The sequence below is a fragment of the Hypanus sabinus genome, chromosome 30 (genome assembly GCF_030144855.1).
Source record: "Hypanus sabinus isolate sHypSab1 chromosome 30, sHypSab1.hap1, whole genome shotgun sequence".
NCBI classification, from domain to species: domain Eukaryota; kingdom Metazoa; phylum Chordata; class Chondrichthyes; order Myliobatiformes; family Dasyatidae; genus Hypanus; species Hypanus sabinus.
In genome coordinates this window covers 26,923,442-26,936,517 of record NC_082735.1, presented here as the reverse complement: position 1 = coordinate 26,936,517, position 13,076 = coordinate 26,923,442, and the positions used below count along the sequence as shown (strand labels likewise).

The 13,076-nt window shown below is 41.5% G+C and overlaps 1 protein-coding gene across 2 annotated transcripts; it reads left to right on the top strand.

The window, feature by feature from the left end:
• Positions 1 to 7,301: 7,301 nt before the first annotated feature.
• LOC132383478 (elongation factor 1-alpha 1-like) lies at positions 7,302 to 12,836 on the top strand. 2 transcript variants are annotated; one of them, XM_059954467.1, is made up of 8 exons: positions 7,302 to 7,457; positions 8,679 to 8,843; positions 9,176 to 9,355; positions 9,840 to 10,136; positions 10,275 to 10,425; positions 10,689 to 10,945; positions 11,655 to 11,889; positions 12,454 to 12,836. In XM_059954467.1, the coding sequence occupies exons 2-8, from the start codon at positions 8,700 to 8,702 to the stop codon at positions 12,573 to 12,575; spliced, it is 1,386 nt and encodes a 461-aa protein (XP_059810450.1). In that variant the 5' UTR covers positions 7,302 to 7,457; positions 8,679 to 8,699; the 3' UTR covers positions 12,576 to 12,836. The 2 variants fall into 2 exon arrangements, with proteins under 2 accessions (XP_059810450.1, XP_059810451.1); XM_059954468.1 differs by lacking the exons at positions 7,302 to 7,457; positions 8,679 to 8,843 and adding an exon at positions 8,905 to 9,004.
• The last annotated feature ends 240 nt before the right edge of the window (positions 12,837 to 13,076 follow it).

Genomic DNA, 13,076 nt, shown 5'->3' with positions numbered 1-13,076 from the left:
CAAAAGGTGTTACCTACTGGATATGAAATATCTCACAGTGGCGGGGAGGACATGGAGGAGGGCAGTAGTAAATCAGCTGTCGCAGGTCATGCTAAATCAAGTGATGTTAGCATGAATAAGACTGAAGAGTAATTGAAAGGGTATTTGGAGTTAGGATCTAAATTAAAAAGCTTGGCCTCAAGAGTGTGTAAACCAAATTGCTGTGCATAGCCAAGGTGAAACGAGAACTAGGTGTGCTCCATCTTCAAAGCCAGAAAGGATCATCATCGGGTGTGGGGTGTGGGGACAGAGGGAAGAGCGCAGGTCGGTAAGAATGCAGATGATGGTGAAATGGCATACTGTATATAACTTTGCTGATGATAATACTGACGTTGGCCAAATTAAAGGTGGTGGCGAATCAACAAAAAGGGACAGAGATTGAATATGACCTTTTGGCTTCCAAACAAAAACTGCCTTCGGAAATCACTCGGAAAATGTGCAGCTCGCATGGTTGATGATTGGCGTCAGTTGCTCTCCAATCTTGGCAATCCATTTGTAAATGATTCATCACCATGTGAAGGGACATCATCAATATGCTATTCACAAAAATGCACTTTGCTCGGCCTCCAGTGCAAGGAGTTGTCCACAACCAAGGGCTAGAGACTGACCATGTTTCAAGTTTGTGATCCCTCCCTTGTGGCGCATCTTTAGAATTTTGTCTTTTGTTTTTAATATGAGGCCGAGTTGCTAGCTTCGATGCTCAACCCAGCACGGATGCAAAGTGTGCAAGGAGCCAGCAGGATTCGAACCCAGGACCACTTGCCTTGAAGTCCGGTGCTGATGCCACTACACCACCATCCAGCTATGTTTCTCGTCACCACACTGTATATTGAGGGATGCACTGAAGCATGGGTCAACCATTGCAAAGGCATATAAGGGAAAGAGAAGTTCCTTTCGGCACTTTTCCCAGTACTGTACTAATAAGGTGGGTTCCATCCGATGAAGGATAAGTTCAGTTTCTGGTGCTAAGGGTAAATGGGGAGGTGAGAAAGGCTGGCTTCAAACTGATAAGGTCGAGGAATAATGAGAGTATACAAAACGAAGAGTTTAAAAATAATACATGAGAACAAAGGGAAGAATAATGTGTAAGGGGGCTCGTTGATGGCAAGGAGGCAAATGCTGCTATGAAACGGAACGTGGTTAACCATAAGACAAGTGGAAAATCTAATATGAGGAAATCTACAGATGCTGGAAATTCAAACAACAACACACACAAAATGCTGGTGGAACACAGCAGGTCAGGCAGCATTGTCGACGTTTCGGGCTGAGACAGTGCTTCTCCCTATAGATGCTGTCTGGCCTGCTGTGTTCCACCAGCATTTTGTGTGTTGTTGTTGTTTGGAAAGTCTAATAAATGAGTTCGTCTCTGCATACAACAACACGTGTAGTATGTATGTCTAGGAAAACAGGAGAGTGGGAGGCAATTGTGCTTTGAAAGAAATAGGAAAGAGCCTGAATTATGGAGCTATTGCTATAGAAAAATCAGGAATGGGTGGTGGAGTAAAAATAGGGGAAGATCTAATGCAGGGTTCCCAATTTGGATCCACAGACCCCTCAGTTAATGGTAGGGGTCCATGGCATAAAAAGGTTGGAAACCCCTGATCTAATGCTAATGGGACTGTCATAAGACAGCTTTAACTTGATAATCAATAAGGACATAGGTTTAATGATTGGAAAACCACAGATTGAAAATAAAACCCAGCAAGATAAATTGAACAATCATATCAGTGAAATGTGCAGAACATAATAGGCAACTTTTAAACTGGCATTGAACAGAGTGCAGGAAAATACCGTATATTCTGCTTAATAAGGGGAAAAAATAAACAGTCAGCAGACCGCATGCCTCAATAAGGTAAAAGAGAAAAATTGAAGGCAAAATAGAAGTATAAAGTTATCAAGTAACATAAAATAGTAAAATGTTTTACAGATAACAATCAGAGATAGGATTGGAGGAAGTCAGAGAATATTGTGTTAGATGAAAAACAGCAGGGAGAGCAGACAGGAAGAGTAAAGTGGGGTTGTTTGTGGTACAAAGTGGATGGTGGATCACAAGAATCACTGCTTGCGACACTCTGTTAATAATTTATATGAATGACTTAGACTCTGGAATCAGGAATTTCTTGCAGGTCCAAACAAGAGTGGATGGTCAATACTTAATAAATGACATGCACAATGGACAAATGATCAGCAAATTACATTTGTCTGTGCTTACAATAGTTTCCAAGAAACCCAAAACATCCTCAGCTCTTTAAAAGGAATTGGCAAATAGGGCCATTCAACAGAAGCGTTTGGGAAGGGGATAAGTGCTACAGAGGCCAGAAAACAGAGGTAAGGCTGAATTCTTTTCACTTCTCCCCATTTCCAGCTGCCCTGGGTCCCACACATTGCTCATTGTGGAGCCTTTGTCTGAACACAGCTAGGGACTAGAGACCAGGCTAACATTAGGAATTGAGACCTAATTGGGCTGGGACTATGGATCAGGTTTAACCTGGTCTCATCTTTTGAACTGGCTTGGAGTACTGGAGGACACAAATCCATTCCTGCAAAGCTTTGGGTTACAGTTTGGTGGGCACATGTCTCTCACAAACTATAATTTCAAAGAACTCCTTTAAAGAGCAGCTACAGGCACAGTGGATGTAAGAACGTTTGAATTACTATCATTGCCAAGGTCTCCTCCCGGATTTATTATAGCTAGAAGCAGATATGCATGAACTTGAAATACCCTGGTATTAAATAGGATCCTGATATCAATTAGCTAATTGTTGGCAATGTTACTTTAAAACAAACTACTATAACATGTGGAAAATCTGATTTTTTGACCTTGAAACTCAAGGACAGCTAAACCTTGGTACCTTCTTGTCCTTCTTGTTCTTGTCCCGAATGCACACAATTGCTGTATCTCTCTAGTAGCAAGCAAGCTTAACTGTTTGAGAGAAACAATTTTGCAGTAATGTGAACAGAAAATGTTGAGAAGCTCAGCAGATTGAGCAGTTTCGTCTTTCAGATTGATAATTTTTCATGGTTGAATTCTCAATGATCAAAGAATTTTGCACAATTTTGTTGTGCTTCCTAGTTGAATTTCAAGGTTTTATTTAAGGACAAATGCTGAGAAATATGATGAAAGCTATAAAGATAAGAGTCACAGCATCTAACCACAGAATCTCATTATCATAGAGAAAAGTCTTTTAATCCATTAACGTCAAGTCTATAGCAGCTACATGCAAGAGTTATTCAACTAATACTACTCCCTTGTTCTCTCCCCATAATTCTGTGAATTCTTTCAAATTATAAACACAAGAAAATCTGCGGATGCTGGAAATCCAAAAGAAACACACAGAACGCTGGAAGAACTCAGCAAGTCAGGCAGCATCTGTGGAAATGAATAGACAGTTGATGTTTCAGGCTGAGACCTTTCTTCAGGACTGAAAAGGAAGGGGGAAGATGCCGGAATAAAAAGGTGGGGAGGGGAGGGGAAGGGAAGGTTGGATAAGCTAAAAGGTGATAGGTGAAGCCAGGTGGGTGGGTAAGATAAAGGGCTGGAGAGAAGAGTGGACCATAGGAGAAAGGGGAGGGAGGGGACCCAGGGGGAGATGATTAGTAGGTAGCAAGCGCTAAGAGGCCAGAGTGTAGAAGAAAAAGGAAGGGAGAGGGGGAAAAGATTTCAAATATTCATCCATCTTCGGGTTCAATGCCACGGTCAAATCTGTCATTGCTACAATCCTTTTCCAGATCTTATTCATAGAACATTATATTCCTCATATCATTTCTGGTTCCTTTGCCAATTGTCTTCATTCTATAACTCTTCAATCTTGCCCCCCCCACCACCAACAGATACAGTTTCCTCCTACCTACTCCCTTAATGCCAATCCCAGCACAGCTTCCTCAGTCTCCAGAAGTGCAATCCCAGCTTCTCTGGAGCAAAAAAAAAACACATCTGGAAGAACTCAGTGCGCCAGCGGAGGCTGGTAGGTGATGGATGGAGCTGGATAAGGGAGGGATGGTGGAAACCAGAGATAGATTGGATATGGAAGATGAACCAAGGGTGAAGAAATGCTGGGCAGATGTAACTGGTAATGAGGGGAAGAGGCAGGAATGGAAAAGGCCAACTAAGGGAAAAGATCCTGGATGAAGGTGATCACCTACTCTATTTCTACCTTTCATCCATCATCCTCATTTTTGCAACTACCACCAACTTATTTCTCATCTCTCCTATAAACTGGCTAGCCTCCCTCTAAACTCAAAGTCCTGAAGCAGGGCCTCAACCTAAAATATCAACCGTCCGCAGATGCTACTTGACCCACTGAGCTCTTTCGGCAATTTACTCCTCACCCCAGATTGCAGCATCTGCATGTCTCGTGTGTCTGCCAGTTTCTCTGATCTATTCACAAAAATTAAGCCCCGCATCCTTGGAACCACTTTAGTAAATGTTCTCTGCACTTTCTCTAGAACATTTACGTCTGTAGCCACAGCTTAAAATGAAAATCAATACTATATACTTGTTGAGAGCATAACGATTAATTTGTCAGGTTATTTGCTTTCTTGGTAATTGGAGTTGAAGTTTGTGTTCACTTTCTATGGCTACTATGACTATGGCAGCATTTACTTAAGAAGTTCAAAGTGGAATTTGATGACTCATGGTCTTATGACTTTATCAAACAAATTTATCTCTGTATGCAGGCTCTCTGGAGTGAAATTATCTGGCAAAGTTTTATTTCAGCTCAGCCTTCTGTAATAGCAACTTGGACATCAGTTATTAGTAATAGTGAACAAAATGCCAAGAAAATACTAATAATACAGGGCACCATGGTAGTGCGGTAGTTAGCGTGATGCTGTTACAGCTGGGGGTGGGGGGGGGTCAGAGTTCAGAGTAGAATTCCAGCGTCCTCTGTAAGCAAGTGTTTTCGTTCCTTCCTGTGTCCACATGGGTTTCCTTCCACAGCCTGTTAGTAGGCAAATTGATCATTGCAAATTGTCCGGTGATTTTAGGCTAGGGTTATGGCTCGGAGGGAGGGCCTATTCCATACTGTATCTGTAGGAGCCATGCATCTGTTCTGTATCAGCACTGGATTCTGTACTGTGTGCTTTCTATATTTATTACAGTAACTAGTTATGTGGATGGGAGTGGGAAAAGCATAGGGTTTAATTATGTATTTGTGCTTTATGCTCAGTAGTTTCATTTAGTATTGAGGCCCGATGGGTGTCACATCTTTTGCAACCCGCTCAATTACAATTAATTTCACTTAGGTTCATCACTTCAAGATTGTATGTTTGCTAACTGCCCTAAGGGAGCATCATACAAGTCTGTGGGGGCCACTACGGTATCACTAAGTTAAATAAACTGGGCAGAATAAAGGTGGATATATGAAAGGGAAGCAAGTCATTTTAAGGATTTTTACTTAAAAGACATTTTTTGAGGATGTACCCTACAAGAACAGAGAGCTAACTACTGTATGTGGACTTTGAGAGTTTATAACAACACACTGGAGGAACTCAGCAGGTCGGGCAGCATCCGTGGGAATGAACAGACAAAATTACATTCCAAGACCCTTCATCAGGACTGAAGATGGAGGGGGCAGGGCCCTATAAAGAAGGTGGGGGGAGGGTGGGAAGAAGGCTGGTAGGTGCCAGGTGAAAAACCAGTAAGGGGAAAGATCAAGAGGTGAGGGAGGGGATAGGCAGGAAAGGTGAAGGAGGAATGTAAGGGGAAAACATTATGGGAAGAAGGCAGAACCATGAGGGAGGTGATAGGTAGCTGGAGGAGGAGGCAGAGTGAAACTGGGATGGGGGAAGGGAGGGGGAGGGAATTACCACAAGTTGGAGAATTCAATGTTCATGCCAGGGGGCTGGAGACTACCCAGACAGTATACAAGGTGTTGCTCCTCCAGCCTGAGTTTGGCCTCATCATGGCAGTAGAGAAGACCAAGTATGGACATATCCAAATGAGAACGTGAAACAGAGTTGAAGTGGGTGGTGACCGGGAGATCCTGTTTACAATGTAGCTAAAATTATAGTACATAGTACTCCCAGAAATTAACTTTTCCATGAAGTACAATTACATCCTGTCAGAGTGAAACCCTCTGTAACTAATAACTTGTTATTAGTTAGAGAAGTTACATATCTCATCTGTAAATAAATTAAGTATTTACAATAGGAGAATGAAAGAATTAAAATGATGGCAAACACATTCTATTATTTGACCCAGAATAAGTCACAAGCCTTTTATGACTCTGTTGAGGGGACATTTCTTTAGAGGGCAGTGAACCCTTGGAATTCTCTAACTTTGATGGCTGTGGATGCAATCAAAACAGATCAATAGATTTCTGGACATAAATAATTCAAGGAATATGGAGATAGCACTTAAGTAAAAGATCAGCCATGACCTTTGCTGAATGGCAGAGTGAGCTCAAAGAACCAGATGGTTATTATTTTACTCAATGATGGGTTTTTTTTGTTAATTCATGGCACATTATGGAATAAACGCTTCAAAAGGTTCTTTTTGGGGAGCAATTATATTTGAGTTTGAAGTAGATTTCGCCCCCCCCCATGTTCCAGTTGCAATGTGCACCAAAAAAACTTTGTAAACCATGAGCAGACTCTGAATCACTAAAGACAGAGTAATTTAGCCTTTGGCTAATTCTAATCACGTGACAGCAACTCCCGGGCATGGTTTTATAAAACGACTTTTATTGTGCTTCAGTTAAGAACTTTCCAGGCGGTCTGCTTCGATAAAATTTAACTCTTAAGGGTCCTACCCAAAATCTCTCTCGTGTTTAGTGTTTTTTTTAAATTTTGGGATCTTCTGGAATCTGTATAAAATATCGGTTTCATGTTCATGCCATGGTTGAAGGAAGGGTGGGATGAGGAAATCATTTAAAAATATTACATTATTTAGGAAAAGACTGGAATATTAATTAAACAATTACGCCAGCCATTCTGAAATTACCTTCAGCATTGGTATTTAAAAACTATACATCGCTCCAGAGGCCAATAAAAAGTCAAAATTCTTGGCACGTCGTTCATTCTTCAGATTCAGAAATGTCCGGATGAAACAAGTGGGTGTGAAGCAAAAAGAAACGTTAATCCATTTAGAACCGGATGGGTGGGTAAATCTGAGGAGTCTCGAAGAATTTATTTGATGTTTGTAACGGGAAGACTAATGAAATCGCTTAAACCTTTTTTCACCCCTAAATTTAAGAAAAAGTGGAGGGGAGGGAAGAAGAGATGGAGAAAAATACAAAGCGTGCATGCATCTAACATTAATCCTCGGAGGGCAGAGAAAAAGGGGGAGGGGAAGAGGAAAGCCGTCGTCAACCAGTCTCCCACCCCACCTCCCGGCCTATAAATTGCCACGGCGCCATTTTTCCGGTCCTTTTAGTCTCCGATTCTGCGGAAGGCGGGTTTGCGGCTGCATCTTAACGGTAAATACTTTAAAAGAAATGGCTGTGTGGGAGAGAAGCTTGGGCCTGGGGTCAATGTATATTAAATTAACGTATATTAATTTCATGTGGTGAAATTATTATGTATAAATGTTTTTTTTTGTCTGTGATGGACTCGGATTCCAGTTTAATTACCCTTTCTCTAGGCAACTCGTGTAGGTATTTGACTAGGGAGCTGAAAGCCGGTATTTCTGAGAAGCGTACTTCTATGACGGGGTGATTTTCTTTTTCTCTCGTGTGTGATATAAATGGGGAAAAAATCCACTCGCCTGTTTGTCAGAACGATGATGAGGGTCTTTGAAAAAAGCTCCCGGACGAGAGAGCGAAAGGCCGGCGACGTCACCTTATCCCGAGGCCGCTTTTGTTGGGCGACAGAGCCGCCGGGCCGGGGGAGCGCAATCCGCTTCAATCCGCTGCTTGTACCTGACCATCCGGCAACATCGACTGGGCCTGTACAAAATACCGGGTGTCTTGAGGCGTTCCGCGGTGTAATTTGTAGTTTTAAACTTTCTCCCCTCCACTCATTTTGGGTGAAGTGAGGGAGGAGCCCATTGTTGGGTGTCTGATGCAATGAGCGAAGCTGTTCCGGTCCACCCGCATGGGCCTTGGAGATGCTTCACCGGCACGATGGTCACTATTTCACCCCTAGCTGACGGTCCATTTAATACCCAACGGGTGGATTTTTAAATTATAGTGATTTTCCAATGAGATGCTTGATTATGGATTCTGACATTAATCCCTAAGCGGTCCTCGTCAGATTTCCACGTGAAATTCAGGCACTGCCCCAGGAGGAGATTTAAACATCTTTTGAATTCCCAGTGATCGGCACCCGGAGTAGATTTTTTTTCCCCACTCCCCGTTCATTCGGGAAGGGACCACCCGGCGTTGTGTAATTCCGGGGTCATAGTCCTGACTGCTGAATGAATCATTGGCCACGTCCCCATTGACTCATGCAGGATGTGACCGGCTATGCGAAGGCCTTTACTCGCTTACTTTGCCGGGGGTTTCCAGAACTGGAAGGCACAGCTTCAAAATTGAGGGGAGACTTTTCAGAATCGGGGGTAATATTTTTTTTTAACAGATTTGGTGAATCTGGAATGCTCTGCCACAGACTGCGGTGGCCAAGTCCCATAGGTATATTTAAAGCTGAAGTTGCTAAGTTTTTGGAATTTAGAAATTAATAGCAATCTTGCTCTTTTACAGGACTCATTCCAACGTTAAAAAATGGGCAAAGAAAAGACGCACATCAACATCGTTGTCATTGGACACGTCGATTCTGGCAAATCTACCACCACAGGTCATCTGATCTACAAATGTGGTGGAATTGATAAGAGAACCATCGAAAAATTTGAGAAGGAAGCTGCTGAGGTTTGTTTTCTGTCTTTGAATAATTGTTAATTGCCAATTGTTAAGAATGCATTGTGGAACAATTTTGGGCAATGTGTGTGAAGTTGGATTAACAAGTTATTCACAAATGTGGTGGAATTGATAAGAGAACCATCAAAAAATTTGAGAAGGAAGCTGCTGAGGTTTGTTTTCTGTCTTTGAATAATTGTTAATTGCCAATTGTTAAGAATGCATTGTGGAACAATTTTGGGCAATGTGTGTGAAGTTGGATTAACAAGTTATTGCAAGGTAGCACTTTAAGCTGTTGAATAAGGCTGATGAGTGGTCCTAACATTCCTTTTTCTGTTATCTAGATGGGCAAAGGATCCTTCAAGTATGCCTGGGTTTTAGATAAACTGAAGGCTGAACGTGAGCGTGGTATTACCATTGACATCTCTCTTTGGAAGTTTGAAACTTCAAAGTACTACATCACCATCATTGATGCCCCAGGACACAGAGACTTCATCAAGAACATGATTACTGGAACCTCACAGGTAACTGGAACTTCAGTGTATCCAGCATATTTTGAATTACTGCTTGGTTATTGTCCTCCATTTGTGTTGCTGCTTTTTGATCACATGATCAGTAATCCTGAGGCTTTGTTCATATACAAATGAGAACATCTGTAGATGCTAGAAATCAAAGCAGCACACACAAACTGCTGGAGGAACTCTGCAGGCCAGGCAGCACTGTGGGAAAAGTAGAGTTGGTGTCTTGACCCGAAATGTTGAGAGTACTCTTTCAAAGGTGCTGCCTGGCCTGTTGAGTTCCAACAGCATTTTGCACGTGTTGATTTTTGTTCATGGTCAGTTTTGTGATTGAAAGCCAAGTCCATATTTCTAAATTATTGCCAAAGGTAGCACATGACAAAAGAGTGTGCTTTCACTTTGTGCAGAACCTCTTGTAGAACTTCCGTACCCCTACTTCATCTAAATGGTCCTGGGCCAATACCTCATTTAACAGATCCTCTTTTTCTAGGCTGACTGCGCTGTGCTGATAGTTGCAGCTGGTGTGGGGGAGTTTGAAGCTGGTATCTCAAAGAACGGACAGACAAGGGAACATGCTCTGCTTGCCTACACCTTGGGTGTCAAGCAGCTCATCATTGGTATCAACAAGATGGACTCCACTGAACCCCCATTCAGCGAGGCAAGATACAATGAAATCACGAAGGAAGTCAGCACATACATCAAGAAGATCGGCTATAACCCAGCAACTGTAGCATTTGTTCCTATCTCTGGTTGGAATGGTGACAACATGCTAGAACAAAGTCAGAATGTACGTAGCTATGGTCACTTCAGTGGCATTAAATTTAATTATTTGGTGCTAGCAAAATTTTGCAAAATTGTTTTGTTTGGTACTGGCTGCTTTCTACGAATATCCTAGTTTTGATTCTGTTTTTTTTTAAATAAACAGATGAACTGGTTCAAAGGTTGGTCAATTACCAGGAAAAATGAAAACCTCTCTGGTACCACACTGCTTGAAGCTCTCGACTGCATTCAGCCTCCAGAGCGCCCAATAAAGAAACCTCTTCGTCTCCCTCTCCAGGATGTCTACAAGATTGGAGGTAACTTACTAGTTCTGATACTATATGGGTACCAGAATTCATGATGTTTCGGAGCAGAATTTGAAGAACAGAAAGTGTTGTCACTAAAAATGGCCCTACTTTAAAGGGCATTGTGCACCCTTGGCCAATTGTCTCCACCTAAATCTCACTGTATAACCCTAATTTAGATCTGCAATGATTACACTGTAGCATTTTCATCTGTTGTAGCTGTTATTGGGGGAATTTGTAAATTTTTGGATTCTGAATTTGTGGTTTCCTTGCAGGCATTGGCACAGTACCAGTCGGTCGGGTTGAGACAGGTGTTCTGAAACCATCCATGTTGGTGCAGTTTGCTCCCAATCCAGTCATCACTGAAGTGAAATCTGTGGAAATGCACCATGAAGGCTTGCTAGAAGCTCTTCCTGGTGACAATGTTGGTTTCAACATCAAGAACGTCTCTGTTAAGGATATCCGTCGGGGTTATGTTGCTGGTGACAGCAAAAATGACCCTCCAACACAAACTGCTGATTTTATTGCACAGGTAAAGGAGAACTTGTTCACTCAATCTTCCATTTAGTGGTCATCAGGATGCTAATTTATCTCAGCTTAGAAAGCATGTGATTGTAAATTATTAATGGTGTTTTGATGACTTGAACTGGTTAGGCCTTATTCTGTAATTCTAACCAGTTTGGCCAGTGGGTATACTCTGAGCAAAGTATGAAGTGTGCACCAATTTGTATTTTCTTTCCAGGAAACTTTGAAATTACTGTGGTCATTCTACCCATTAACGGAAACAAACATTCCGTCTGTCACTCTTATAGCTACAGCATGGTAGCATAGTGGTTAGCACAACACTTTACAATACAGATGCCCTGGGTTCAGTTCCTGCCAGTGGCTGTAAGGAGTTTGGTATGTTTTCCCTGTTTCCTCCAGGTGCTCTGGTTTCTTCCCACAGTCCAAAGACCTAAAAGTTGGTAGGCTAATTGGCCTTTGTAAATGGCCCCATGATTCAGCTAGGGTTAAAATGGATTGCTGGGCAGCATGGTTCAAAGGGCCAGAACACTATCTCAACTGATTAATGCAGGCACACTTTAGAATGTGTATTGTTAAGGGAGAGGAGAGGGCTCCATCTGTATTCAGTGGAATGAATGTCCCAAGAAATAAGCATCATGTCCTGCATCAAACCTTGTCAAAAGTTGTGAGTTATGAGTAAGTGATTATGATTTTATAAATTTGATTTTTTTTTAAAGGTTATTATCCTGAACCATCCTGGTCAAATATCTGCTGGCTATGCCCCAGTACTTGATTGTCATACTGCTCACATTGCCTGCAAGTTCAGTGAGCTGAAGGAGAAAATTGATCGTCGATCTGGCAAGAAGTTGGAAGATAGCCCCAAATTTGTAAAGTCTGGAGATGCAGCCATTGTTCACATGATACCATCTAAGCCCATGTGTGTCGAGAGCTTTTCTGAATATCCACCTCTTGGTATGTTTTCCTAAAGTTAGATTTTTGGTTTTGCCTGTTTTGTCATCAGTTCATAATATTTGCATATTGTGCCTGCATTGTGTGTTCTTCAATAACAGCTGTGAGCATGAGTGCCTTAAAATGGCCAAGGAGGATGTATATATGAATCATTAAAATGTTGGCATGTGTGTAAAGGTTACTGTTAGCCCTTGAGGGCTACAAAGCCTCATATCATACCTGAGTACCATTGTACCTGCTAATGGTATACCTTGAAATTGATACAGAATGCTAGAAATATTAACTCAGACATGCTAGAATGTCCATTAGTGACAGAAATACAGAAGTAATTTTTGGACTGAAGGAGAGGAATGATGGCTAAAATGCACGATTTTTATAATACTTCCACCTCTTTCGGTGTGATTTTTTTGTACTGGAGTTTTGAAAATCAAAAGGCTTAAGCCTATTACAGTTCCGGCATTTATTTTCTTAGGAAAGCCTTAATCGCGACAAGATGTTGATTTGCACTTGGTAATTCCCAATAGAAATGGCATTGAGAATTCATTCGATTACCCTTTTCTCTTGTAGGTCGTTTTGCTGTCCGTGATATGAGACAGACGGTGGCTGTTGGTGTTATCAAGTCCGTTACTAAGAAGGATATTGCCACAAAAACCACCAAGGCTGCCGCTAAAGCATTAAGCAAGAAGTGAATGTTACCACTGGCCACCAAGATCCAGCAAACCTTGAGACTTGCACCAAAATGTTTATTCATTACCAGCCAAATATGTATATTAATAAGAGACTGGATATTGACTAAGATGCATCGAAAGAAATTCAGAAGGAAAGGATTAGGAATGTTGGATTCTAAATGTAGATTCCAAAGTTAGCAGTGTAATTGTAAATGTCCTTTCACTAATTAGAAGCTGTTTTGGTTGTGTAATGATTTAAAACTAATAAATATTCAAAACCGGTATAGTTTTGCTTTAATTTGTTGGGTTAATATGGGGAAATAAATCTGCATGCTTAGTTACACGCAATGATGGTGTGGATTGACTTTTCCTGTTTCAAATCCGCTATATCTGGAAGTGTGAACTATATATATGAAAATAGGTCTTATAATATTGAAAAGTAAATTTTTTTGGTTAACTCAGGCAAAGGTCTGCTGGAGGACAGATTAAGGTACATAATAAATACATGATCCTGATAAAGCT

What these genes read in the sequence shown, in the direction of transcription:
- LOC132383478 (XM_059954467.1), top strand. Translation starts at nt 8,700, where the DNA reads ATGGGCAAAGAAAAGACGCACATCAACATCGTTGTCATTGGACACGTC. An exon ending in GGATGTCTACAAGATTGGAG is followed by an intron (nt 10,426 to 10,688) that starts GTAACTTACTAG and finishes GTTTCCTTGCAG; the next exon opens with GCATTGGCACAGTACCAGTC. An exon ending in CTGCTGATTTTATTGCACAG is followed by an intron (nt 10,946 to 11,654) that starts GTAAAGGAGAAC and finishes TTTTTTTTAAAG; the next exon opens with GTTATTATCCTGAACCATCC.